At 49.3% G+C, this 24,776-nt stretch overlaps 1 protein-coding gene across 1 annotated transcript in view; it reads right to left on the bottom strand.

Moving 5' to 3' along the window:
- Positions 1-22,624, bottom strand: part of LOC147098721 (ER lumen protein-retaining receptor 3-like) — a 92,323-nt gene extending 69,699 nt beyond the window's left edge. The window contains exon 1 of the mRNA XM_085969169.1: positions 22,528-22,624. Within this exon, the coding sequence (XP_085825295.1) occupies positions 22,528-22,624 (97 nt within the window). The remainder of the gene's footprint in view (positions 1-22,527) is intronic.
- Positions 22,625-24,776: the final 2,152 nt, after the last annotated feature.

The following is a 24,776-nucleotide window of genomic DNA, read 5'->3' as shown; positions in this document are numbered from 1 at the left end:
GCTCTGTGTGATCGCTCCCTCTCTGTGCAATGTACTGAGTATTGTCCTCTGTGTGATCGCTCCCTCTCTGTGCAATGTACTGAGTATTGTGCTCTGTGTGATCGCTCCTCTCGGTGCAATGTGCTGAGTATTGTGCTCTGTGTGATCGCTCTCTCTCTGTGCAATGTGCTGAGTATTGTGCTCTGTGTGATCGCTCCCTCTCTGTGCAATGTGCTGAGTATTGTGCTCTGTGTGATCGCTCTCTCTCTGTGCAATGTGCTGAGTATTGTGCTCTGTGTGATCGCTCCCTCTCTGCAATGTGCTCAGTATTGTGCTCTGTGTGATCGCTCCCTCTCTGTGCAGTGTGCTGAGTATTGTGCTCTGTGTGATCGCTCCCTCTCTGTGCAATGTGCTGAGTATTGTGCTCTGTGTGATCGCTCCCTCTCTGTGCAATGTGCTGAGTATTGTGCTCTGTGTGATCGCTCCCTCTCTGTGCAATGTGCTGAGTATTGTGCTCTGTGTGATCGCTCCCTCTCTGTGCAATGTGCTGAGTATTGTGCTCTGTGTGATCGCTCCCTCTCTGTGCAGTGTGCTGAGTATTGTGCTCTGTGTGATCGCTCTCTCTCTGTGCAATGTGCTGAGTATTGTGCTCTGTGTGATCGCTCCCTCTCTGTGCAATGTGCTGAGTATTGTGCTCTGTGTGATCGCTCCCTCTGTGCAATGTGCTGAGTATTGTGCTCTGTGTGATCGCTCTCTCTCTGTGCAATGTGCTGAGTATTGTGCTCTGTGTGATCGCTCCCTCTCTGTGCAATGTGCTGAGTATTGTGCTCTGTGTGATCGCTCCCTCTCTGTGCAATGTGCTGAGTATTGTGCTCTGTGTGATCGCTCCCTCTCTGTGCAATGTGCTGAGTATTGTGCTCTGTGTGATCGCTCTCTCTCTGTGCAATGTGCTGAGTATTGTGCTCTGTGTGATCGCTCCCTCTCTGTGCAATGTGCTGAGTATTGTGCTCTGTGTGATCGCTCCCTCTCTGTGCAATGTGCTGAGTATTGTGCTCTGTGATCGCTCTCTCTCTGTGCAATGTGCTGAGTATTGTGCTCTGTGATCGCTCCCTCTCTGTGCAATGAACTGAGTATTTTGCTCTGTGTGATCGCTCCCTCTCTGTGCAATGTGCTGAGTATTGTGCTCTGTGTGATCGCTCTCTCTCTGTGCAATGTGCTGAGTATTGTGCTCTGTGTGATCGCTCCCTCTCTGTGCAATGTGCTGAGTATTGTGCTCTGTGTGATCGCTCCCTCTCTGTGCAATGTGCTGAGTATTGTGCTCTGTATGATCGCTCCCTCTCTGTGCAATGTGCTGAGTATTGTGCTCTGTGTGATCGCTCCCTCTCTGTGCAATGTGCTGAGTATTGTGCTCTGTGTGATCGCTCCCTCTCTGTGCAATGTGCTGAGTATTGTGCTCTGTGTGATCGCTCCCTCTCTGTGCAATGTGCTGAGTATTGTGCTCTGTATGATCGCTCCCTCTCTGTGCAATGTGCTGAGTATTGTGCTCTGTGTGATCGCTCCCTCTCTGTGCAATGTGCTGAGTATTGTGCTCTGTGTGATCGCTCTCTCTCTGTGCAATGTGCTGAGTACTGTGCTCTGTGATCGCTCCCTCTCTGTGCAATGTGCTGAGTATTGTGCTCTGTGTGATCGCTCCCTCTCTGTGCAATGTGCTGAGTATTGTGCTCTGTGTGATCGCTCTCTCTCTGTGCAACGTGCTGAGTATTGTGCTCTGTGTGATCGCTCCCTCTCTGTGCAATGTGCTGAGTATTGTGCTCTGTGTGATCGCTCCCTCTCTGTGCAATGTGCTGAGTATTGTGCTCTGTGATCGCTCCCTCTCTGTGCAATGAACTGAGTATTTTGCTCTGTGTGATCGCTCCCTCTCTGTGCAATGTGCTGAGTATTGTGCTCTGTGTGATCGCTCTCTCTCTGTGCAATGTGCTGAGTATTGTGCTCTGTGTGATCGCTCTCTCTCTGTGCAATGTGCTGAGTATTGTGCTCTGTGTGATCGCTCCCTCTCTGTGCAATGTGCTGAGTATTGTGCTCTGTGTGATCGCTCCCTCTCTGTGCAATGTGCTGAGTATTGTGCTCTGTATGATCGCTCCCTCTCTGTGCAATGTGCTGAGTATTGTGCTCTGTGTGATCGCTCCCTCTCTGTGCAATGTGCTGAGTATTGTGCTCTGTGTGATCGCTCCCTCTCTGTGCAATGTGCTGAGTATTGTGCTCTGTGTGATCGCTCTCTCTCTGTGCAATGTGCTGAGTATTGTGCTCTGTGTGATCGCTCCCTCTCTGTGCAATGTGCTGAGTATTGTGCTCTGTGTGATCGCTCTCTCTCTGTGCAATGTGCTGAGTATTGTGCTCTGTGTGATCGCTCTCTCTCTGTGCAATGTGCTGAGTATTGTGCTCTGTGTGATCGCTCCCTCTCTGTGCAATGTGCTGAGTATTGTGCTCTGTGTGATCGCTCTCTCTGTTCAATGTGCTGAGTATTGTGCTCTGTGTGATCGCTCCCTCTCTGTGCAATGTGCTGAGTATTGTGCTCTGTGTGATCGCTCCCTCTCTGTGCAATGTGCTGAGTATTGTGCTCTGTGATCGCTCCCTCTCTGCAATGTGCTGAGTATTGTGCTCTGTGTGATCGCTCTCTCTCTGTGCAATGTGCTGAGTATTGTGCTCTGTGTGATCGCTCCCTCTCTGTGCAATGTGCTGAGTATTGTGCTCTGTGTGATCGCTCCCTCTCTGTGCAATGTGCTGAGTATTGTGCTCTGTGTGATCGCTCCCTCTCTGTGCAATGTGCTGAGTATTGTGCTCTCTGTGATCGCTCTCTCTCTGTGCAATGTGCTGAGTATTGTGCTCTCTGTGATCGCTCTCTCTCTGTGCAATGTGCTGAGTATTGTGCTCTGTGTGATCGCTCCCTCTCTGTGCAATGTGCTGAGTATTGTGCTCTGTGTGATCGCTCCCTCTCTGTGCAATGTGCTGAGTATTGTGCTCTGTGTGATCGCTCTCTCTCTGTGCAATGTGCTGAGTATTGTGCTCTGTGTGATCGCTCCCTCTCTGTGCAATGTGCTGAGTATTGTGCTCTGTGTGATCGCTCCCTCTCTGTGCAATGTGCTGAGTATTGTGCTCTGTGTGATCGCTCTCTCTCTGTGCAATGTGCTGAGTATTGTGCTCTGTGTGATCGCTCTCTCTCTGTGCAATGTGCTGAGTATTGTGCTCTGTGTGATCGCTCCCTCTCTGTGCAATGTGCTGAGTATTGTGCTCTGTGTGATCGCTCCCTCTCTGTGCAATGTGCTGAGTATTGTGCTCTGTGTGATCGCTCCCTCTCTGTGCAATGTGCTGAGTATTGTGCTCTGTGTGATCGCTCCCTCTCTGTGCAATGTGCTGAGTATTGTGCTCTGTGTGATCGCTCCCTCTCTGTGCAATGTACTGAGTATTGTCCTCTGTGTGATCGCTCCCTCTCTGTGCAATGTACTGAGTATTGTGCTCTGTGTGATCGCTCCCTCTCGGTGCAATGTGCTGAGTATTGTGCTCTGTGTGATCGCTCTCTCTCTGTGCAATGTGCTGAGTATTGTGCTCTGTGTGATCGCTCCCTCTCTGTGCAATGTGCTGAGTATTGTGCTCTGTGTGATCGCTCTCTCTCTGTGCAGTGTGCTGAGTATTGTGCTCTGTGTGATCGCTCCCTCTCTGTGCAATGTGCTGAGTATTGTGCTCTGTGTGATCGCTCTCTCTCTGTGCAATGTGCTGAGTATTGTGCTCTGTGTGATCGCTCCCTCTCTGTGCAATGTGCTGAGTATTGTGCTCTGTGTGATCGCTCTCTCTCTGTGCAATGTGCTGAGTATTGTGCTCTGTGTGATCGCTCCCTCTCTGTGCAATGTGCTGAGTATTGTGCTCTGTGTGATCGCTCCCTCTCTGTGCAATGTGCTGAGTATTGTGCTCTGTGATCGCTCTCTCTCTGTGCAATGTGCTGAGTATTGTGCTCTGTGTGATCGCTCTCTCTCTGTGCAATGTGCTGAGTACTGTGCTCTGTGATCGCTCCCTCTCTGTGCAATGTGCTGAGTATTGTGCTCTGTGTGATCGCTCCCTCTCTGTGCAATGTGCTGAGTATTGTGCTCTGTGTGATCGCTCTCTCTCTGTGCAACGTGCTGAGTATTGTGCTCTGTGTGATCGCTCCCTCTCTGTGCAATGTGCTGAGTATTGTGCTCTGTGTGATCGCTCCCTCTCTGTGCAATGTGCTGAGTATTGTGCTCTGTGATCGCTCCCTCTCTGTGCAATGAACTGAGTATTTTGCTCTGTGTGATCGCTCCCTCTCTGTGCAATGTGCTGAGTATTGTGCTCTGTGTGATCGCTCTCTCTCTGTGCAATGTGCTGAGTATTGTGCTCTGTGTGATCGCTCTCTCTCTGTGCAATGTGCTGAGTATTGTGCTCTGTGTGATCGCTCCCTCTCTGTGCAATGTGCTGAGTATTGTGCTCTGTGTGATCGCTCCCTCTCTGTGCAATGTGCTGAGTATTGTGCTCTGTGTGATCGCTCTCTCTCTGTGCAATGTGCTGAGTATTGTGCTCTGTGTGATCGCTCTCTCTGTTCAATGTGCTGAGTATTGTGCTCTGTGTGATCGCTCCCTCTCTGTGCAATGTGCTGAGTATTGTGCTCTGTGTGATCGCTCCCTCTCTGTGCAATGTGCTGAGTATTGTGCTCTGTGATCGCTCCCTCTCTGCAATGTGCTGAGTATTGTGCTCTGTGTGATCGCTCTCTCTCTGTGCAATGTGCTGAGTATTGTGCTCTGTGTGATCGCTCCCTCTCTGTGCAATGTGCTGAGTATTGTGCTCTGTGTGATCGCTCCCTCTCTGTGCAATGTGCTGAGTATTGTGCTCTGTGTGATCGCTCCCTCTCTGTGCAATGTGCTCAGTATTGTGCTCTGTGTGATCGCTCTCTCTCTGTGCAATGTGCTGAGTATTGTGCTCTGTGTGATCGCTCCCTCTCTGTGCAATGTGCTGAGTATTGTGCTCTGTGTGATCGCTCCCTCTCTGTGCAATGTGCTGAGTATTGTGCTCTGTGTGATCGCTCCCTCTCTGTGCAATGTGCTGAGTATTGTGCTCTGTGTGATCGCTCCCTCTCTGTGCAATGTACTGAGTATTGTCCTCTGTGTGATCGCTCCCTCTCTGTGCAATGTACTGAGTATTGTGCTCTGTGTGATCGCTCCCTCTCGGTGCAATGTGCTGAGTATTGTGCTCTGTGTGATCGCTCCCTCTCTGTGCAGTGTGCTGAGTATTGTGCTCTGTGTGATCGCTCCCTCTCTGTGCAATGTGCTGAGTATTGTGCTCTGTGTGATCGCTCCCTCTCTGTGCAATGTGCTGAGTATTGTGCTCTGTGTGATCGCTCCCTCTCTGTGCAATGTGCTGAGTATTGTGCTCTGTGTGATCGCTCTCTCTCTGTGCAATGTGCTGAGTATTGTGCTCTCTGTGATCGCTCCCTCTCTGTGCAATGTGCTGACTATTGTGCTCTGTGTGATCGCTCCCTCTCTGTGCAGTGTGCTGAGTATTGTGCTCTGTGTGATCGCTCTCTCTCTGTGCAATGTGCTGAGTATTGTGCTCTGTGTGATCGCTCCCTCTCTGTGCAATGTGCTGAGTATTGTGCTCTGTGTGATCGCTCTCTCTCTGTGCAATGTGCTGAGTATTCTGCTCTGTGTGATCGCTCCCTCTCTGTGCAATGTGCTGAGTATTGTGCTCTGTGTGATCGCTCCCTCTCTGTGCAATGTGCTGAGTATTGTGCTCTGTGTGATCGCTCTCTCTCTGTGCAATGTGCTGAGTATTGTGCTCTGTGTGATCGCTCCCTCTCTGTGCAATGTGCTGAGTATTGTGCTCTGTGTGATCGCTCCCTCTCTGTGCAATGTGCTGAGTATTGTGCTCTGTGATCGCTCTCTCTCTGTGCAATGTGCTGAGTATTGTGCTCTGTGATCGCTCCCTCTCTGTGCAATGAACTGAGTATTTTGCTCTGTGTGATCGCTCCCTCTCTGTGCAATGTGCTGAGTATTGTGCTCTGTGTGATCGCTCTCTCTCTGTGCAATGTGCTGAGTATTGTGCTCTGTGTGATCGCTCCCTCTCTGTGCAATGTGCTGAGTATTGTGCTCTGTGTGATCGCTCCCTCTCTGTGCAATGTGCTGAGTATTGTGCTCTGTATGATCGCTCCCTCTCTGTGCAATGTGCTGAGTATTGTGCTCTGTGTGATCGCTCCCTCTCTGTGCAATGTGCTGAGTATTGTGCTCTGTGTGATCGCTCCCTCTCTGTGCAATGTGCTGAGTATTGTGCTCTGTGTGATCGCTCCCTCTCTGTGCAATGTGCTGAGTATTGTGCTCTGTATGATCGCTCCCTCTCTGTGCAATGTGCTGAGTATTGTGCTCTGTGTGATCGCTCCCTCTCTGTGCAATGTGCTGAGTATTGTGCTCTGTGTGATCGCTCCCTCTCTGTGCAATGTGCTGACTTTTGTGCTCTGTGTGATCGCTCCCTCTCTGTGCAATGTGCTGAGTATTGTGCTCTGTGTGATCGCTCCCTCTCTGTGCAATGTGCTGAGTATTGTGCTCTGTGATCGCTCCCTCTCTGCAATGTGCTGAGTATTGTGCTCTGTGTGATCGCTCCCTCTCTGTGCAATGTGCTGAGTATTGTGCTCTGTGTGATCGCTCCCTCTCTGTGCAATGTGCTGAGTATTGTGCTCTGTGTGATCGCTCCCTCTCTGTGCAATGTGCTGAGTATTGTGCTCTGTGATCGCTCCCTCTCTGTGCAATGTGCTGAGTATTGTGCTCTGTGTGATCGCTCTCTCTCTGTGCAATGTGCTGAGTATTGTGCTCTGTGTGATCGCTCCCTCTCTGTGCAATGTGCTGAGTATTGTGCTCTGTGATCGCTCCCTCTCTGTGCAATGTGCTGAGTATTGTGCTCTGTGTGATCGCTCTCTCTCTGTGCAATGTGCTGACTATTGTGCTCTGTGTGATTGCTCCCTCTCTGTGCAATGTGCTGAGTATTGTGCTCTGTGTGATCGCTCTCTCTCTGTGCAATGTGCTGAGTATTGTGCTCTGTGTGATCGCTCCCTCTCTGTGCAATGTGCTGAGTATTGTGCTCTGTGTGATCGCTCTCTCTCTGTGCAATGTGCTGAGTATTGTGCTCTGTGTGATCGCTCCTCTCTGTGCAATATGCTGAGTATTGTGCTCTGTGTGATCGCTCTCTCTCTGCAATGTGCTGAGTATTGTGCTCTGTGTGATCGCTCCCTCTCTGCAATGTGCTCAGTATTGTGCTCTGTGTGATCGCTCCCTCTCTGTGCAATGTGCTGAGTATTGTGCTCTGTGTGATCGCTCTCTCTCTGTGCAATGTGCTGAGTATTGTGCTCTGTGTGATCGCTCCCTCTCTGTGCAATGTGCTGAGTATTGTGCTCTGTGTGATCGCTCCCTCTCTGTGCAATGTGCTGAGTATTGTGCTCTGTGTGATCGCTCTCTCTCTGTGCAATGTGCTGAGTATTGTGCTCTGTGTGATCGCTCCCTCTCTGTGCAATGTGCTGAGTATTGTGCTCTGTGTGATCGCTCCCTCTCTTTGCAATGTGCTGAGTATTGTGCTCTGTGTGATCGCTCTCTCTCTGTGCAATGTGCTGAGTATTGTGCTCTGTGTGATCGCTCCCTCTCTGTGCAATGTGCTGAGTATTGTGCTCTGTGTGATCGCTCCCTCTCTGTGCAATGTGCTGAGTATTGTGCTCTGTGTGATCGCTCTCGCTCTGTGCAATGTGCTGAGTATTGTGCTCTGTGTGATCGCTCTCTCTCTGTGCAATGTGCTGAGTATTGTGCTCTGTGTGATCGCTCCCTCTCTTTGCAATGTGCTGAGTATTGTGCTCTGTGTGATCGCTCCCTCTCTGTGCAATGTGCTGAGTATTGTGCTCTGTGTGATCGCTCTCTCTCTGTGCAATGTGCTGAGTATTGTGCTCTGTGTGATCGCTCTCTCTCTGTGCAATGTGCTGAGTATTGTGCTCTGTGTGATCGCTCCCTCTCTGTGCAATGTGCTGAGTATTGTGCTCTGTGTGATCGCTCCCTCTCTGTGCAATGTGCTGAGTATTGTGCTCTGTGTGATCGCTCCCTCTCTGTGCAATGTGCTGAGTATTGTGCTCTGTGTGATCGCTCCCTCTCTGTGCAATGTGCTGAGTATTGTGCTCTGTGTGATCGCTCTCTCTCTGTGCAATGTGCTGAGTATTGTGCTCTGTGTGATCGCTCCCTCTCTGTGCAATGTGCTGAGTATTGTGCTCTGTGTGATCGCTCTCTCTCTGTGCAATGTGCTGAGTATTGTGCTCTGTGTGATCGCTCTCTCTCTGTGCAATGTGCTGAGTATTGTGCTCTGTGTGATCGCTCCCTCTCTGTGCAATGTGCTGAGTATTGTGCTCTGTGTGATCGCTCTCTCTCTGTGCAATGTGCTGAGTATTGTGCTCTGTGTGATCGCTCTCTCTCTGTGCAATGTGCTGAGTATTGTGCTCTGTGTGATCGCTCCCTCTCAGCAATCTCATTCACAGTAACCAGCAGTCCGGAAAAAAAACCAATAGTTTCCCAGTCGGATCAGAAGCTAGCCTGCTGCAGGCTGCTGAAGTGACTCTTCGTGTGCTGTCCAGGGCCACCTGTAACCTGCCGGTACCTCAGCCCCTCTCAGGGTCCATTTTGTCAGTTTCACTAACACCACAAACTAAACACAGCCAGTCGGATCGCTGAGCTTGAAGCAAGGAACCGGCAACCTACACTGGCCAGCTGCTGCAACACCAGAGAACCTGGCAGCAGGATTGCTGGAGGTGCCCCAGCTCATCGCCAAGCAGGGAGTTAGGGTGGCGGGTGGAGACCCCGCAGAGTAAAACTTTACACCGCCGGGTATGTTCATGCCAGCTGATGCCCGAGGCCGTGTCTGAGGCAAGAGTTCCACTGGTTCACAACGAGGATATTTACTACATCTGAGTCAAAAATAAAAGGGTTGCTTTTCTGCTTGGGCAGTGCCAGAACATGCCCAGAGCTCATGTCGGGAAACACCGCACCTCCTGTATCCATTTCTTGGTCTCCAAAAGAAGGGAAATTGGTATTTTACAGGACAATTTGCTAAATACCTAAACGCAAGATGGCTCTGGGTGAATAAGGGCTATTTGTGTTCATCCCTGCAGAATACTAATCCTCACAACCTCTAGCTGTTTTCTGAATGAGTCCATTTTTTTGGCCTCAAGCACTTCATGGCAACCCGTTCCAGTCTTGATCACCCTCCTTGTAAAGAAATATTCTCTGACCTAAGCTTTTCTTTCACAACACCAATCTTGCCTGAGATTCCCATGTCTCCTCTGAGATGTTTCTTTTCAAGACCGAAGAGCTTGAGCTCAGGGTTGGCCAACTGGCATCTTGAGAGCTCCTACAGCTGTTCAGTGGCCAACATGTGATTCTGAATGCTTTGTTTAGCTGCCCTGCCAAAGCATTTAGTCCTGAGGTGCATATCATAAAAGTCACATTAAACTGGCAGCTGCCTTTCTCTTGTAACCCAGGTAATCTGTACTTTGAATGTTTAATTACTGTATTAACTATTTTCCACTGGGTGTGCAGTAAAGCAATGGTGCCATCCTCACATATTGTAACACTAAAACAGCGAGCCTAAACTTGACTTTCAGTTCATGTGCTGAAAAATAAAGCTTTTCTTATGTGAACCATTGGCTCAAGCACATGGTGTAGACCGAGGAGTTCTTATGCTGCGGCCCACGTGTATAACCGTCAGCTTGAGAAGTGTTAAGCTTTTTTCAGATTTTCTGTGTTATGTTTTTGGGTCTCTTACTCAGATATTTCTCCTTTGCTCAGTGTTAAAGACCACTTCTGTAAGTGAGCTCCTGCTCCCTATAAACCAGATTATACCTTTATACATCCAACATCTATATCTATATATATAAAACGGTATGTTTCTGTCTCTCTGTCCGGCTATACAATCAAAAGTTATAGAGCGTACCTACACGTGTGTTACATCAAAAGAAAGCTTACGATTCCAGAACAGTCGTAAGCATATTTACGTTTCGGTGAGACAAAAATTGTGCCTGCGGTATCCAAAAAAAGTTCAAAATTCCGCTCATTATCTGCTCATTAGCATTGAGTGATGTCGAGGTCGACCAATCGTATGGTCGAGCGACCCGACGGTCGACCAATCGCTGCATGGCGGGGGCGGGTTCCTGGTGCGGGCTGGCCCTCCTAGAGTCGAGTGACGGGACGATTGACCAATCCTACGCTTCGGTGACCTGACGGTCGACCAATCGGTGCGTGTGTGGGCGGGCCTTATCGTTCTGAACCGAGGTGAGTCGCCGCCATCTTGATTCCAAATTTTTCATTTCTTTTTCCCGCTTTCTGCGTCTTTAAAAAAAAAGTTGCTTTTAAAACACATAGGCCTAGAAATTCAGTTGTTTGCGGCAGCCGCTAGCGCCTTAGGAGGAGGAGATGTGGGGCGCTAGGCGGCTAGCGGCCGGGCGCAGCGCGATCTGCGCCTCTCCCCAACTTCAGTAAAGATTTAGCGGCGGCGCAAAGCCTTTGCGCGCGCTCAGCTGCGCGCGCAGATCCTGACGTCATTTCATCGTGCAACGCCCTTTGTGAGCCCCGAACCGGAAATTCAGTGGCGCCGCCCTTCTTTGCGCCTGGCGCCCCCAGCGACTGGTAGAGGGGAACGGTTCCCAGTCGCTGCGGGGGGCGCTATTTAAAGGGGACTCCTCCTACAGTATAAGTGGCAGCCATTTTGTGCCGGCTTAGCGCCCAATGATAGTCATGCATCGCCTGCTTTAGCGCAGCAGCAACCTCTTGGGGCGATGCCACTGAATATCGGCGAAGGTGGCGCGAAGTTGCGCCGGGCGCAAACTTTAGCGGCCGCCCGGCTGTAGCGCCCCAAACGTGACTATACTGAATTTCTAGGCGATCCGGGGCGCTAACACTGAGGACGGGCGCAGCGCAGGTGCGGCGAGTAGCTCAATGAAGGCAGACACGCTGGCGCCGGTCAGCTCTTAAAGGGGAAGGATCGACTTGTTTGGTTGCCATGCCCTGCACACTGCAGCCCTGAAGCAAGGCCTGACCATTGCTGGTTCATCAGTTCTACGCCCTCAACCATGGGGAAGCCCGCTATTCTTCCAGAGCTGATTGCACACTCTTGCTGCTTGTCCAGGGTCATGGGGAAGGAGATGTACTGACGTCTCCTTCTGAAAAGGGCATTGTTCACCTGGCGGATGCAGCAATGTACCGCGAACTGGGAGATGTTGGCAATGTCCCCAGTAGCGGATTGGAAGGAGCCAGTGGCATCGAAGTTGAGAGCCACCGTCACCTTCACTGCCACTGACAGAGACGTCCTGCTCCTCAGCTGTGGCTGCAGATCTCTGTGAAGCAGGTGGCAGATCTCAGTGACCACCTCCCTTCTGAATCGCATCCTTCGAACACACTGCTCCTCAGACATGTTCAGATATGAGAACTGCTGGCGGTATACCCTGGGTGGGTAAGGCCTCCTGTGCCGACGCCTGTTGGCCAATCTCCGTCTGGCCATGACTGGCACTCTCACGGCGTCTCTGATCCCTTTGAATGCAATGCAGAAAGCCAACGTTTCCACCCATTGCAGCCCCCATTATATGTGGTGACTCAAGGCTATGGCACTGAAAGTGAAATCCAAGTGCAAAGCTCTGGCCTGAAGCCACAAGTACCTGTGCAAGCGCTGAATCAAAGCAGAAAGCTCTCTGCCTTTGTCTCTCTCCAAATATCCGTCTCTCACACAGAGGGATTGGCACAAAATGGCTGCCACTTATACTGCAGGAGGAGTCCCCTTTAAATAGCGCACCCCGCAGCAACTGGGAACCGTTCCACTCTACCAGTCGCTGGGGGCGCCAGGCGCAAAGAAGGGCGGCGCCACTGAATTTCCGGTTCGGGGCGCACAAAGGGCGTTGCACGATGAAATGACGTCAGGATCTGAGCACGCGCAAAAGCTTTGCGCCGCCGCTAAATCTTTACTGAAGTTGGGGAGGGGCGCAGATTGCACTGCGCCCGGCCGCTAGCCGCCTAGCGCCCCACATCTCCTCCTAAGGCACTAGCGGCTGGCGCAAACAACTGAATTTCTAGGCCATATTTTAAAAAAAAAGTTAATTACTTTCTAAATCTTTTTATCTAATCTCATTAATTTTCCTACCTTTCCCCGTTTTTGCAGGTAGGCCTCGAAGCCTGGGCGTCTGTTGCCAGCCATGCTGGACCCTAGGCAATTGTTTTGTGGCAAGCTCCTCCCACCCCTCACCCCCCGCTGGGCCCGATTCCGAACCAGCGGCCAGCCATCTTGGTAAAGGCTGGCTGGGCTCACTGCAAGCTCGCACGCGCACCTCCACACAGAGCGCGGCCAGAGGGAAGCGAGCAGGTTAGCGCGGGGGGGGGGGGCAGAGAGGGTTACCCCGGCAACCGAGCCCGGCCAGCCGCAATCGGCCGTCTCAAGCCGCCTCAGGCCCGGCCTTGGGAGGGCGGGGCTCGGGCTGACCGGGGCGCTGCGCTCGGCATGTCAGTGCGTGGGGTGGCAGGGAGCTCAGCGGAGCCATTGCCGGCAGAGGGGAAGAGGGTCTGCTGGCTCCCCCCCTCCCTTTCTCCCCTCCCTCCCTCTCCCCCTCCCCTCCTCTCTCCCCTTTCCACCCCCTTTCCTTCCCCCCTGTTAGATCCGTGGTTCAGTGGATAAATAATTACATGGATGCTGTACATAAATAAATAACAGGTCTTTACTGGAGGAGGGTAATCTCTAGACTGGGGTACAGAGGCATGCGCACAGCTTATATACCGGTGTGGTCACTGCCAGTACTACAGTATACAGGAGCTGTAAAAAGTAGTTCTGACTTAAAGCACATACACTACAATTCCTCCCTTTTTAGATTAATAATACCCCCTTAATATTCAAATAACAATTACATTTTTACATGTACATTCAATAACAAAAGTCCATTTATAGATTCAGTCTTTGGGGCGGCTTCCTGACCCTTTCAGGATAGCGCCTTTCCGGAGGTTCTTGTTCTTGGTGCAGAGGCGATTCTGACCCCCTTTCATCGGGTTCCACTGCTACTGGGTCTGAAGTAGATACTACCGGTATGTCGGGTTCATCCCCAGGTACTCGAGACATGGGGTTGACGCATTCCTGTGATGCTAAGATCTGATCGACGTGGCATCTTACAATGTTCTCCCCGACATCCACTGTGTACATTAATGGCCCCTGCCTTGTACATATCGTTCCGGGTTGCCACTTCTCTGTTCGATAGTCCCGTGCCAAGACTGGTTGCCCTACATTGAAGCTCCTTGTCGGCTTCTCGTTGATGTGCTGGAATTGTTTGTCCTCAACATTTCTTCGCACATTTGGTCTGAGCAAGTCCAGACGAGATCTCAACCTTCGGTTAAAGAACATCATGGCCGGGGTCTGGTTGGTAACTGCATGTGTCGCGTTTCGGTAGGCTAATAAGAAATTGTCCATCTTATGCTGTAGTGGAATTTCCTCGTCGCACATGGCCTTTATCGCCTTCTTAAAGGTTTGTACAAACCTCTCAGCCAATCCATTGGTGACTGGATGATACGGGGCGGATGTGTAATGCCTTACCCCATTCCTTTTCATGAATTTTTTGAACTCATCGGACACAAACTGTGGTCCATTATCAGAGCAGATCTGCTCTGGCAACCCGTTTCTGGAAAATATGGTCCGTAGGACTGCAATCGTATTCTCTGTAGTGGTTGAAGACATCTTTATCACCTCAGGCCACTTTGAATGAGCATCCACTGCTATTAAGAACATTGAGTCCATGAATGGACCAGCGAAATCAATGTGCACCCGTTGCCATGGAGAGGAGGGCCACTCCCATGGGTGTAGAGGGGCATGTGGTGGTGCATTTTGGACCTTCTGGCATCCTAAGCAGCTCTTAGTTAGGTCTTCGATTTGTTGATCGATTCCCGGCCACCACACATAAGCCCTAGCTAGGCTTTTCATTTTCACTCCCCCCAGATGACCTTCATGTAGCTCATTTAGCACTCTCTCCCTTAACTTGGGTGGAATCACCACTCTGGATCCATACATCACTGTCCCCTGGCATACGGACAGCTGTTCTCTTCTGGATGCGAATGCTGGCAACAGTGAGTCGCCATGTGCTGGCCATCCCCTCACCGTCAATTCATATACCCGTGACAGCGTCAGATCATTGCGGGTCTCCTCTATCCGCGTTTGTTACTGGCAATCGTTCAATTATCGACGAATAAAATATCTCGATAGGGTCCACTGCTGGTGCTTCCTCCACAGTAGGCAGTGGCAGGCACAATAGCCCATCAGCGTTCCCATGCTGTCTCGTGCCTTTATATTCTATTTCATATTGATCCGCCCCTAGAAACAGGGACCATCTTTGTAACCACTGTGCAGTCATTACTGGCACGCCCTTCTTAGGATTAAAGATGGAGACAAGTGGTTGGTGGTCAGTCAGCAAGGTGAACTTCTGTCCATGCAGATAGTGGTTGAATTTTTTTACTCCCCATACTAGGCTGAGGGCCTCCCTGTCAATCTGGGCGTAGTTGCGCTCGGCTGAGGTTAGTGACCGAGACGCAAAGGCTACTGGCCTCTCCAACCTATCTGGGAATTTGTGCGACAGCACCGCTCCAATGCCGTAGGGTGATGCATCACATGCCAAACGAATTGGTAGTGCTGGGTTGAAATGGGCCAACACCTCTTTTGATGTGATCAATTCTTTACACTTCTGGAAAGCTCGTCTACGTTCGTCATCCCACTTCCATGGTACCCCTGTTTGCAGTAGGGTGTTCAGCGGGTGTAATACCGTAGACAAATTTGGTAAGAACTTGTGGTAATAGTTTACCAGCCCGAGGAACGACCTCAGTTGTGACACACTTTCCGGTGCTGGAGCCTTAACTACTGCCTTTATCTTGTCAGGGGACTTATGTAACCCCTCTTCATCGATGACGTGGCCACAATACGAGATCTGTTTCTGGAAAAACTCGCACTTGTGGCGATTAGCTCGTAGCCCATATTCCTTTAATCTGGCGAGCACCTTCTCCAAGTTAGCAAGGTGATCACCGTCATTTTCACCCGTGACCAAGATGTCGTCCAAATAACACTGGGTCCCTGGAATCCCTTGCAGGACCTGATCCATCGCCCTTTGCCAGATAGCCGGAGCCGAGGCTACTCCAAACACCAGCCGGTTGTATTGATAGAGACCTTTATGGGTGTTGATCGTAAGGTAATGTTTCGAAGCTTCTTCTACCTCCATTTGCAAGTACGCCTGGGCTAGATCAATTTTGGTGAAGCGTTTACCACTAGATAGCGAGGCGAAAATATCCTCAATTCGTGGAAGCGGATATTGCACCATGTGAAGGACTGGGTTCACTGTCACCTTAAAATCCCCACAGATGCGGACCTTCTTTGGTTCCCCAGGCGTATTACTCAACGACCTCTTCATTACAGGAACGATGGGCCCACTCGCTCCAGTCCACTTTGGACAGTACTCCTGAACGTTCCAACCCTTCCAGCTCTGCTTCAACCGCTGGTCTGATCACATAAGGCACTGGTCTGGCCTTCAGAAACTTTGGGCTTGCATTATCCTATATTTTAATTGTTGCTGTTATTCCTTTTAGTGTTCCTAGTCCCTCCTGGAACACCTCTTTTGCGTCAGTTAGCATTTTTGACAGTCCAGGTGTGACGTCGTCATCCTTTTTGGCCTCCACCTTCAGTGCCTGTATGGAATGCCAATCTAAATGTATCTTCCGGATCCATTCACGTCCTAGCAGTGGTGGTCCTCCATTTGGCAATACATATATATCCATTTTAGGTATTTCCTGACCTTTATATGTCACTTTCACCCTTATTTTTCCTTTGGGATAGACTTTTTGCCCCGTATACGTCTTCAAGACAATCTCTGTAGCTTTCAAGGGTATGTGTGAAAATAGCCGCTTGTAGTCTCTTTGATTTATGACTGTTAGAGCTGACCCTGTGTCCAATTCCATTTCCACTTGGACTCCGTCTATCTTGAGTGTAACCCAGATAGTCTGGTGATCCTCCATTTCGGTTACATTATATAGTTTCAGACAACCCAGCTCCTTGCTTCCGGAGTCTGTGTCACTTTTCTGTTCGTCTGAACTACTGTCCATCACCTGGTGTACCTTTTTGTACTTCTCCTGTGGAGATTTCTTACTGTTGGTTTTCTTCCCAGACCTGCAGACTCTTGCTATGTGTCCTGCTTTCCCACACTGTCTGCACACTTGGCCCTTGAATCAACAATCTTTCTGGTCATGTGTTGTTCTGCCGCAGCGATAGCACTTCCCTGTTCCATAGGTCATTTCGTTGGTGCCATATTCTTGCGGTCTCCGTTGTATCTCTGCAGCGCCCCTTGCGGCTGCTTCGTGTGATACTGCCATACTGAAAGCTTTGTCCAGCGTAAGGTCCTTTTCTGATAGAAGCCGTTTCTGGGTTCCTTCACTTTGTAGCCCACACACAAACTTGTCCCTTAACGTGTCTGCTAGTCCCGCTCCAAACTGGCAGTATTTCGATAGCTTGCGCAGTTCCGTTAGGTACTCAGCATTGCTTTCGTCTTTGTGTTGGTTCCTTTTATGGAACTTAAATCGTTCTGCTATCAGCAGCGGTGTGGGGTTTAAGTGGTCCTGTAGGATTTCTGCTATGCTTTCAAAATTCTTGTTTACCGGCTTCTCTGGGGTTATTAGATTTCGCAGTAACCCATAAGTTTTTGCACCCATGGAATTTAACAGAACCAGTGCTTTATTAACATCTGGCACTTCATTCGCCCTGCAGTACACCTCAATACGTTCCACATATGTCGCCCAATCTTCGACTTCATTGTCGAACGTAGAGATACTGCCACTCTTCGGCATCCTTGGTTGTGCATTAACTATCACCAAGGGCGCCTCCCGCGCTTCCCCTTCTCCGCTGGCACAAAATGGCGTCTCCTGCGCTTTCCTTTCCTCCCATGCTCGCCCGTCTTCTCCGCTGCGGCTTCGCAAAATGGCGTCTCCCGCGCTCTTCCTTCTCCGCGGCTCAATGGCGCCTCCCGCGCTCTCCCTGCTTCTCCGCGGCTCAATGGTGTCTCCTGCGCTCTCCCTGCTTCTCCGCGGCTCAATGGCGTCTCCCCTTGCTTCGCCCCGTGGACCCTGATCAGCCCGTGATCCCTGGCTGTGCTCTGCACGTTCTTCTCTTGATATTTGTCGACGCCGCTCAGTCTAGAACCCGGCTGTTTCTTACCCTCTCTCTCTCCGGTTTGCAGTATTTTTCCTCGACGCCACTCGGTGATCAACCCCCGGCTGCGCCCTGCTCTCTTCACCCTCTTTCTTACCCCGTCGACGCTGCCCGGCTCTCTCTCGCTGCCGTCGGTCGGTTCCAGCCGCCGCTGCTCGGGAAGGGTCTGCTCTAGACCTGTCGTCGGTCTCTTACTGCTCATTGTGGCTGGGGAACCAAGCCCGGCTCTCCACATCCTCCCCAGCGAAGTTGGATCTCTGCCTGACTGCTGGGCGGTTGCTCGCGGTCGACGCCCGTGTTCCTGGACTCGACAATTTTTAAATTTTTTTAATGTTGCAGGTAGATTCGCATCAACACTCGTCGCCACTGTTAGATCCGTGGTTCAGTGGATAAATAATTACACGGATGCTGTACATAAACAAATAACAGGTCTTTACTGGAGGAGGGTAATCTCTAGACTGGGGTACAGAGGCATGCGCACAGCTTATATACCGGTGTGGTCACTGCCGGTACTACAGTATACAGGAGCTGTAAAAAGTAGTTCTGACTTAAAGCACATACACTACACCCCCCCTTCCCCCCAGTCGCGCTCTCTCTTCCCCCCAGTCGCACTCTCTCTTCCCCCCAGTCGCTCTCTCTCTCTCTTCCAACAACAACATGCCCTCAAAAATCCCTCGGCACCGCCGGGCACTTTAGCTAGTCTTGCAATAAAGCAAGCCCAGGGGTTGAACAGAAACCCTTGTATTTAGCTTACGGGACATGTAATGAGCCATTTCGTGGTCTCCTAGACTTCAGAAAACACATCAAACTGTGGCTTAGGCTATAAACAATGGAACAAATTTATTAAATGTAACAGTTAAACTAGTAAACAATACACAAAAGAGATCTATTTTTCCTCAAACATTGAAAATAATAGAGGTGACCTGAGGTAGAGTGGGAGACATGACGCGGGGGCCTTGCTGGACAGGAACATGGGTTGCACAATTCACTTTTAGTGTTAAATCATGTATCTGAAATTACCCATATACTTAAAATTGTCTATACTATTTATTTATATCAAGTCATTCATAATTTATCTCTAATACTGGGAGCACCCTTGCTGCTCTCTTCTGCAATGCCTCTAAAGCCTGTTTGCCTCCTTATGTCACAGATGTACACTGTATGGGGCACTCTAGGTGCAGCTGCAGCATTACTTCTAGGGCCATAAACGCAACTCATTTGGCAATAACCCAGCATTCTGTTCAGTGTACTGCTGCTTCATACTGTTTTAATATGGTGAATGCATTGTCATCCAATGCCCCAGGTCTTTTTCAACCCCCACCCCATGGCAAGTTCCAGCCCACCCATAGAGTACATATGCCTCTTATTTTTGTTGCCAATATGCAGTGCTATGCATTTGTGTATATTAAACTTCATTTCCCACTGACTGGCACAGATGCATATCCTGTTGAGCTGTCTTTGTAGGTGAATTTTTAGATTATTTTCCCTATTGTTGCTCTTGTTTTCATTTAGTTTTAAACACCACTCAAAATGGAGGTTGAATATTACTTAAAGGTCAGCACGTTTGTACATAGACAAGATGTCTGGTTTACTGCTGTAGTACCTCTTTGAAGGGAACAAAGTATTTTGACATGTACTGTTTGATTGCAAAATTGTTACGGGTTGGTATACCACAAGAAGGCTTCCTGTTAACTATTCATGTTGACCCATCAATTAAAGTTGCCAGACTGTACCTTGTTACCTTGTTGGATTGTTTTGTAAATAGTATATTTGTCATGTAATCCCATCAAGCTGAGCTGCTGAGAATTACCTAAAGAAACTACTTGCAAGTAAAACGGGAATCTTAGATATAAATGTTTACAGAAATGTCAACTACAACTCAGTTCGATTTGTCTTGCTGCGGCAGACGGTGATGAATTAAGTTCTGCTTCATGCTTGCATAATTCATACAAAGATTATATTCTAGTTTTTCTGAGAAACAAGTTTACTTTATTGAGAAGTATTTCGTCAAAACAACAGTAAAATACTGCAAATGCTGGAAATCTGAAATAAAAACAGAAAATGCTGAAAATACTCAGTAGGTCAGGCAGCATCTGTGGTGAGAGAAACAGTTAATATTTCAGGTCGATGACCTTTCATCAGAAATATTTCATGTTAAGTTCTGTAAGAAGAATCCACAGGGTCCTGTTTTCAGGTTTATTTGATTAACTCTGAGCTGTGAGCACAGAGCTTGGTGAAGACAGAGTTGGGTGAATCTGCTAAACAGAGTGGTGATGGGACTGTGGTGAGAGTGCAGAGGGGGAAGGAGGTGATAAGGGGATTGGTAGCATCAGTGGTAATGTTACTGGGCTAGTAACCCAATAGATGTGAGTTCAAATCCCACCATGGCAGCTGGGGAATTTAAATTCAGTTAATTAAATAAATCTGGAATAAAAAGCTAGTATCAGTATTGGTAACCATGAAACTATCGGATTGTAAAAACCACCTGGTTCACTAATACCCTTTAGGGAAGGAAATCGTCTGGTCTGGTCTGGTTGACTCTTAACTGCCCCCTGCAATGGTCTCGCAAACCACTTAGTTGTACCTTCTCAAGGGCAATTAGGGATGGGCAATAAATGCAGGCCTTGTCAGCAAAACCCACATCCCATGAATGAATTTTAAAAAAGTAATTTAAACCAAGAGGCAACAGTAAATATATAAATAATCAAGAGTAATTAATTAAATCCAAGGGATTAAAATTAACTAGTTAGAGGATACCAACATATTAAAGGGCTCTGGATTATTAAATAAACATCTGGTATACATAAATAATAGGAGTAAAGGGATACTAAACTAAAAACATATATGTATATATATAACATTCAATGAGATCATGGCTGATCATCCAAATTCAGTACCCTGTCCCTGCTTTCTCCCCATATCCCTTGATCCCTTTAGCCTTAAGAAATATATCTAACACCTTCTTGAATATATTTAATGAATTGGCCTCCACTGCCTTCTGTGGTAGAGAATTCCACAGGTTCAGCACTCTCTGGGTGAAGAAATTCCTCCTCATCTCTGTCCTAAATGGCTTACCCCTTATCCTTAGACTGTGACCCCTGGTTCTGGACTCCCCGACCATTGGGAACATCCTTCCTGCATCTAGTCTGTCTAGTCCTGTTAGAATTTTATAACTTTCAATGAGATCCCCTCTCATTCTTCTAAACTCCAGCGAGTATAAGCCCATTCGACCCAATCTCTCCTCACACGTCATTCCTGCCATCCCAGGTATCAGTCTGGTGAATCTTCGCTGCACTCCCTCCATGGCAAGAACATCCTTCCTCAGATAAGGTGACCAAAACTGCACACAATACTCAAGATGTGGTCTCACCAAGGCCCTGTACAACTGCAGCAAGACATCCTTGTTCCTGTACTCAAACCCTCTCGCTACGAAGGCCAACATACCATTTGCCTTCTTAACCGCCTGCTGCACCTGCATGCTTACCTTCAGCGACTGGTGCACAAGGACACCCAGGTCTCGTTGCACTTCCCCTTCTCCCAATCTATTGCCGTTCAGATAATAATCTGTCTTCCTGTTTTTGCCACCAAAGTGGATAACCTCGCATTTATCCACATTACACTGCATCTGCCCAATCACCCAACCTGTCCAAATCATACGGTGGCATAGTGGTTAGCACTGTTGCCTCACAGCGCCAGGGACCCGGGTTCAAATCTGGCCTCGGGTGACTGTCTGTGTGGAGTTTGCACATTCTCCCCGTGTTTGCGTGGGTTTCCTCCGGGTGCTCCGGTTTCCTCCCACAGTCCAAAGATGTGCGGGTTAGGCTGATTGGCCATGATAAAAATTGGCCCTTAGTGTTAGGGGGGATTAAATATGTGGGGTTACGGGGATAGGGCTTGGGTGGGATGGCTGTCGGTGTAGGGACCGGGTGCTAGGGTTTGGATGATCAGCCATGATCTCGTTGAAGGGCGAAGCAGGCTCGAAGGGCCGAATGGCCTACTCCTGCTCCTAGTTTCTATGTTTCTATACTGGAGTTTCTCTGCATCCTCACAGCACACACGCCCACCCAGCTTTGTGTCGTCTGCAAACTTGGAGATATTACATCTAGTTCCCTCGTCTAGATCATTAATATATATTGTGAATAGCTGGGGTCCTAGCACCGATCCCTGCGATACCCCACTAGTCACTGCCAGCCACTCGGAAAAAGACCCGTTTATTAGAACTCTTTGCTTCCTGTCCGCCAACCAGTTCTCTATCCAAGTCAATACCTTGCCCCCAATCCCATGTGCTTTAACTTTGCACACCAATCTCTTATGCGGGACCTTATCGAAAGCCTTCTGAAAGTCCAAATACACCACATCCACTGGTTCTCCCTTATCTATTCTACCAGTTATATCCTCAAAAAATTCCAGTACATTGGGTGGATGCTGCAATGGAAGTGGAATCTTCAACCATCAGATTCGACATGATGGTTGGGTCCACAAGTGCATCAATGGATCTGCCCACACTTCCACGCTGGAAAGGATGGGCTCCAAGCTCTGCCCAAAGCCCTGTGCAAGGCTGAAGCTGGACTCCTCCATGCTCCTTGACACTGCTGCACGCTTAGCAGGGGGCCCAAGTTCATGCGAGGCTAGAACCAATTAAAGTTAGCCTGCACTTCTTAAAGGCAGCCTGCAGCTCTTAAACGGGAGATGAATTCTGGGTGCAGCAGGTGATTCCACTGGCTGAGGAACAAGTGTAAGCAGGAAGAAGTTGGCACACATTCAGGCTTTCTGGCAGGCTTACCAATGCACCAAGCATTTCATTGTGCATATCCATCAGCGTTCTTCTGTAAGCTGCCCCATTGAAATCCTCATCTGAGTCTTGTGCAGCAGAGATCATGTGCGACCTCGCCCTCTGGGTAGCTGGCACCTGTGCTACCCTTTCCCCCTGCTTTGGTTGCAGGCCACTCGTGCCAGTGTCTCACCACATGCAGATCCCGCATCTAACCTATCCTCTAGTATCTGAGCTGGTGGCTGGGAGTGTGAAATCAAGTGATGGTGCAGTGTCTTCTGCATCATTGCCTTCTTCCTCTTGCATTTCCTGCTCCTCCACCAGTGCCTGGCCTAGTTGCAGTTCTTGCCTACCTGAAAGGAGAAAGGCACAAGGTAAGGTTGTGGTGAGGGGAGAGGGGAAAAGCAAGAGGTGCATGCTTACACCATCTGCAGCTTGTAAATCAGTAGAGATTGTGGGACGAGGGGTAAGTGGGATGTGAGAAGGAGGATTACATATGAGGATACTATCATATTCAATTGATTCAGCCCTGCCACTGGCCACGGGCTCAGCAATGTCCCTCACAAGAATGGCCAGCACCGTCTCTTCCATCGGGGTAAGGTTATGCAGGCACACTTGTGCCCCTTCGGGTAGCCCCTGCTGCCTCCTGTAATGTGCCACCTTCAGCTGCAAGAAAGAGGGAAGTGTGTCAGTGAGTGTCGTACAATCTGTTTGGGTGATGTGCCTGTCTTGGTTGAATAGCTGGCTGTGTGTGCAAGCTGTGAGATGTGGATGTGAGGCTTGCAGCAGTGCTAAAGCTATGAATGTTAGATATGATTTGTGATTGATAGAGATTCTTTGTAGGTGGGTGAAGTGGGGGTAGTGAATTGAGCAGTGTGTGAGCCTAGTGGTTCAGTAGTAAGGATAAAACATTTGAAGATGAATTCACTGACCTTGACCACTCGTGTGAGGTCATTAAACTTCTTGTGGCACTGCATCCAGGTCCTCAGGGCTACATTGCTAGGATTGACCACGACAGCTATCTGCTCCCATTGCCTTTTATGATTTTGCCTGGAGGGCCTCCTGGCTGCCTGTGGATACATGACCTCTTTCCTCCTGTCCACCTCCTGCACCAAGGAATCCAGTGATGCATACGAGAACTTTGGAGCATGCTCTCTCACCTGTTGTGCCATCAGTACTCTTCTTCCTGCTTACACTTGTTCCTCAGCCAGTTGAATCACCTGCTGCACCCAGAATCCACCTCCCCTTTAAGAGCTGCAGGCTGCCTTTAAGAAGTGCAGGCTAGCTTTAATTGGTTCTAGCCTCACATGAACTTGGGCCCCCCGCTAAGCATGCAGCCACTCAACAGCATGTTAAGCACTGGGCTGCATGCCACAATCAATCTAATTAGCAGGCAGCATGAAGTTGACAATCTGCATACATCAATTTGAACGGGTGTGGGTTAATCCCGCATTGCGACCCTTGCACCCATTTTTGGGGGCAATCCAATTTTTAGCCCATAGACTTTTAAGCAAAATGATGGGACACAACAGTTGCCTGCAATTCCTGTGCCATGTGCGAACTCCAGCATGCTTCATATGTCCTGTATAACTACATGTGCAGGATGTGACTCCAGTTGCTCGAACTGAAGCTCAGAGCATACAGGAGGCTGAGAATTTCCTGGAGCGCACGATCCAGGAGGTGGTCACACCACAGCTACAGAGAGTCCAGGAGGATAGTAAGTGGGTGACCATCTGGCAGGGTAGGAAATACTCCGGGAGTGTGGTACTTTCAAACCAGTTTTCAGTGTTGAGGGTGATGACACCTCGGGGGAATGCAGTTTAGAACACGTCCACGGCACCACAGGGGAAATGACTGCACAGGAGGGCACAGCAAAGTGTAGAAATGCAGTGGTCATAGGGGATTCGATAGGGGGATAGATAGTCGTTTCTGCAACTGTCGGTGTGAGTCTCGCATGGTGTGTTGCCTCTCTGGTGCCATGGTAAAGGACATCACTGAACGAGTGCAGAACATTTTGCGGGGGAAAGGGGAACAGCCAGAAGTCATGGTCCATGTTGTAACCAATGATGTAGGTATGAAAAGGGTTTGAGGTCCTACAGACAGAGTTTAAGGAGCTATGGAGGAAGGTAAAGAGCAGGACCTCAAAGGTAGTAATCTTTAGATCATAGAATCATAGAAAGTTACAGCATGGAAGGAGGCCATTTCGGCCCATCGTGTCCGCGCCGGCCAACAAAGAGCTCTCCAGCCTAATCCCACTTCCCAGCTCTTGGTCCGTAGCCCTGCAGGTTAGAGCATCCCAAGTGCACATCCAAGTACTTTTTAAATGTGGTTAGGGTTCCTGCCTCTACCACCCTTTCAGGCAGTGAATTCCAGACCCCCACAACCCTCTGGGTGAAGACATTTCCCCTCAAATCCCCTCTAAACCTTCCACCAATTACTTTAAATCTGTGCCCCCTGGTTTTGACCCCTCTGCTAAGGGAAATAGGTCCTTTCTATCCACTTTATCTAGGCCCCTCATAATTTTATACACTTCAATAAGGTCTCCCCTGAACCTCCTCTGCTCCAAGGAAAACAGACCCAGCCTATCCAGTCTCTCCTCATAGTTAAGATTCTCTACTCCCAGCAACATCCTTGTAAATCTTCTCTGTACCCTCTCTAGGGCAATCACATCTTTCCTGTAATGTGGTGACCAGAACTGCACGCAATACTCTAGCTGAGGCCTAACTAGTGTTTTATACAGTTG

The sequence above is a fragment of the Somniosus microcephalus genome, chromosome 28, assembly GCF_052327205.1.
Source record: "Somniosus microcephalus isolate GS21.2 chromosome 28, FLI_Smic_1.0, whole genome shotgun sequence".
NCBI lineage: Eukaryota > Metazoa > Chordata > Chondrichthyes > Squaliformes > Somniosidae > Somniosus > Somniosus microcephalus.
Note: the sequence above shows the minus strand (reverse complement) of the source record. Positions and strands in the feature narration are given on the sequence as shown.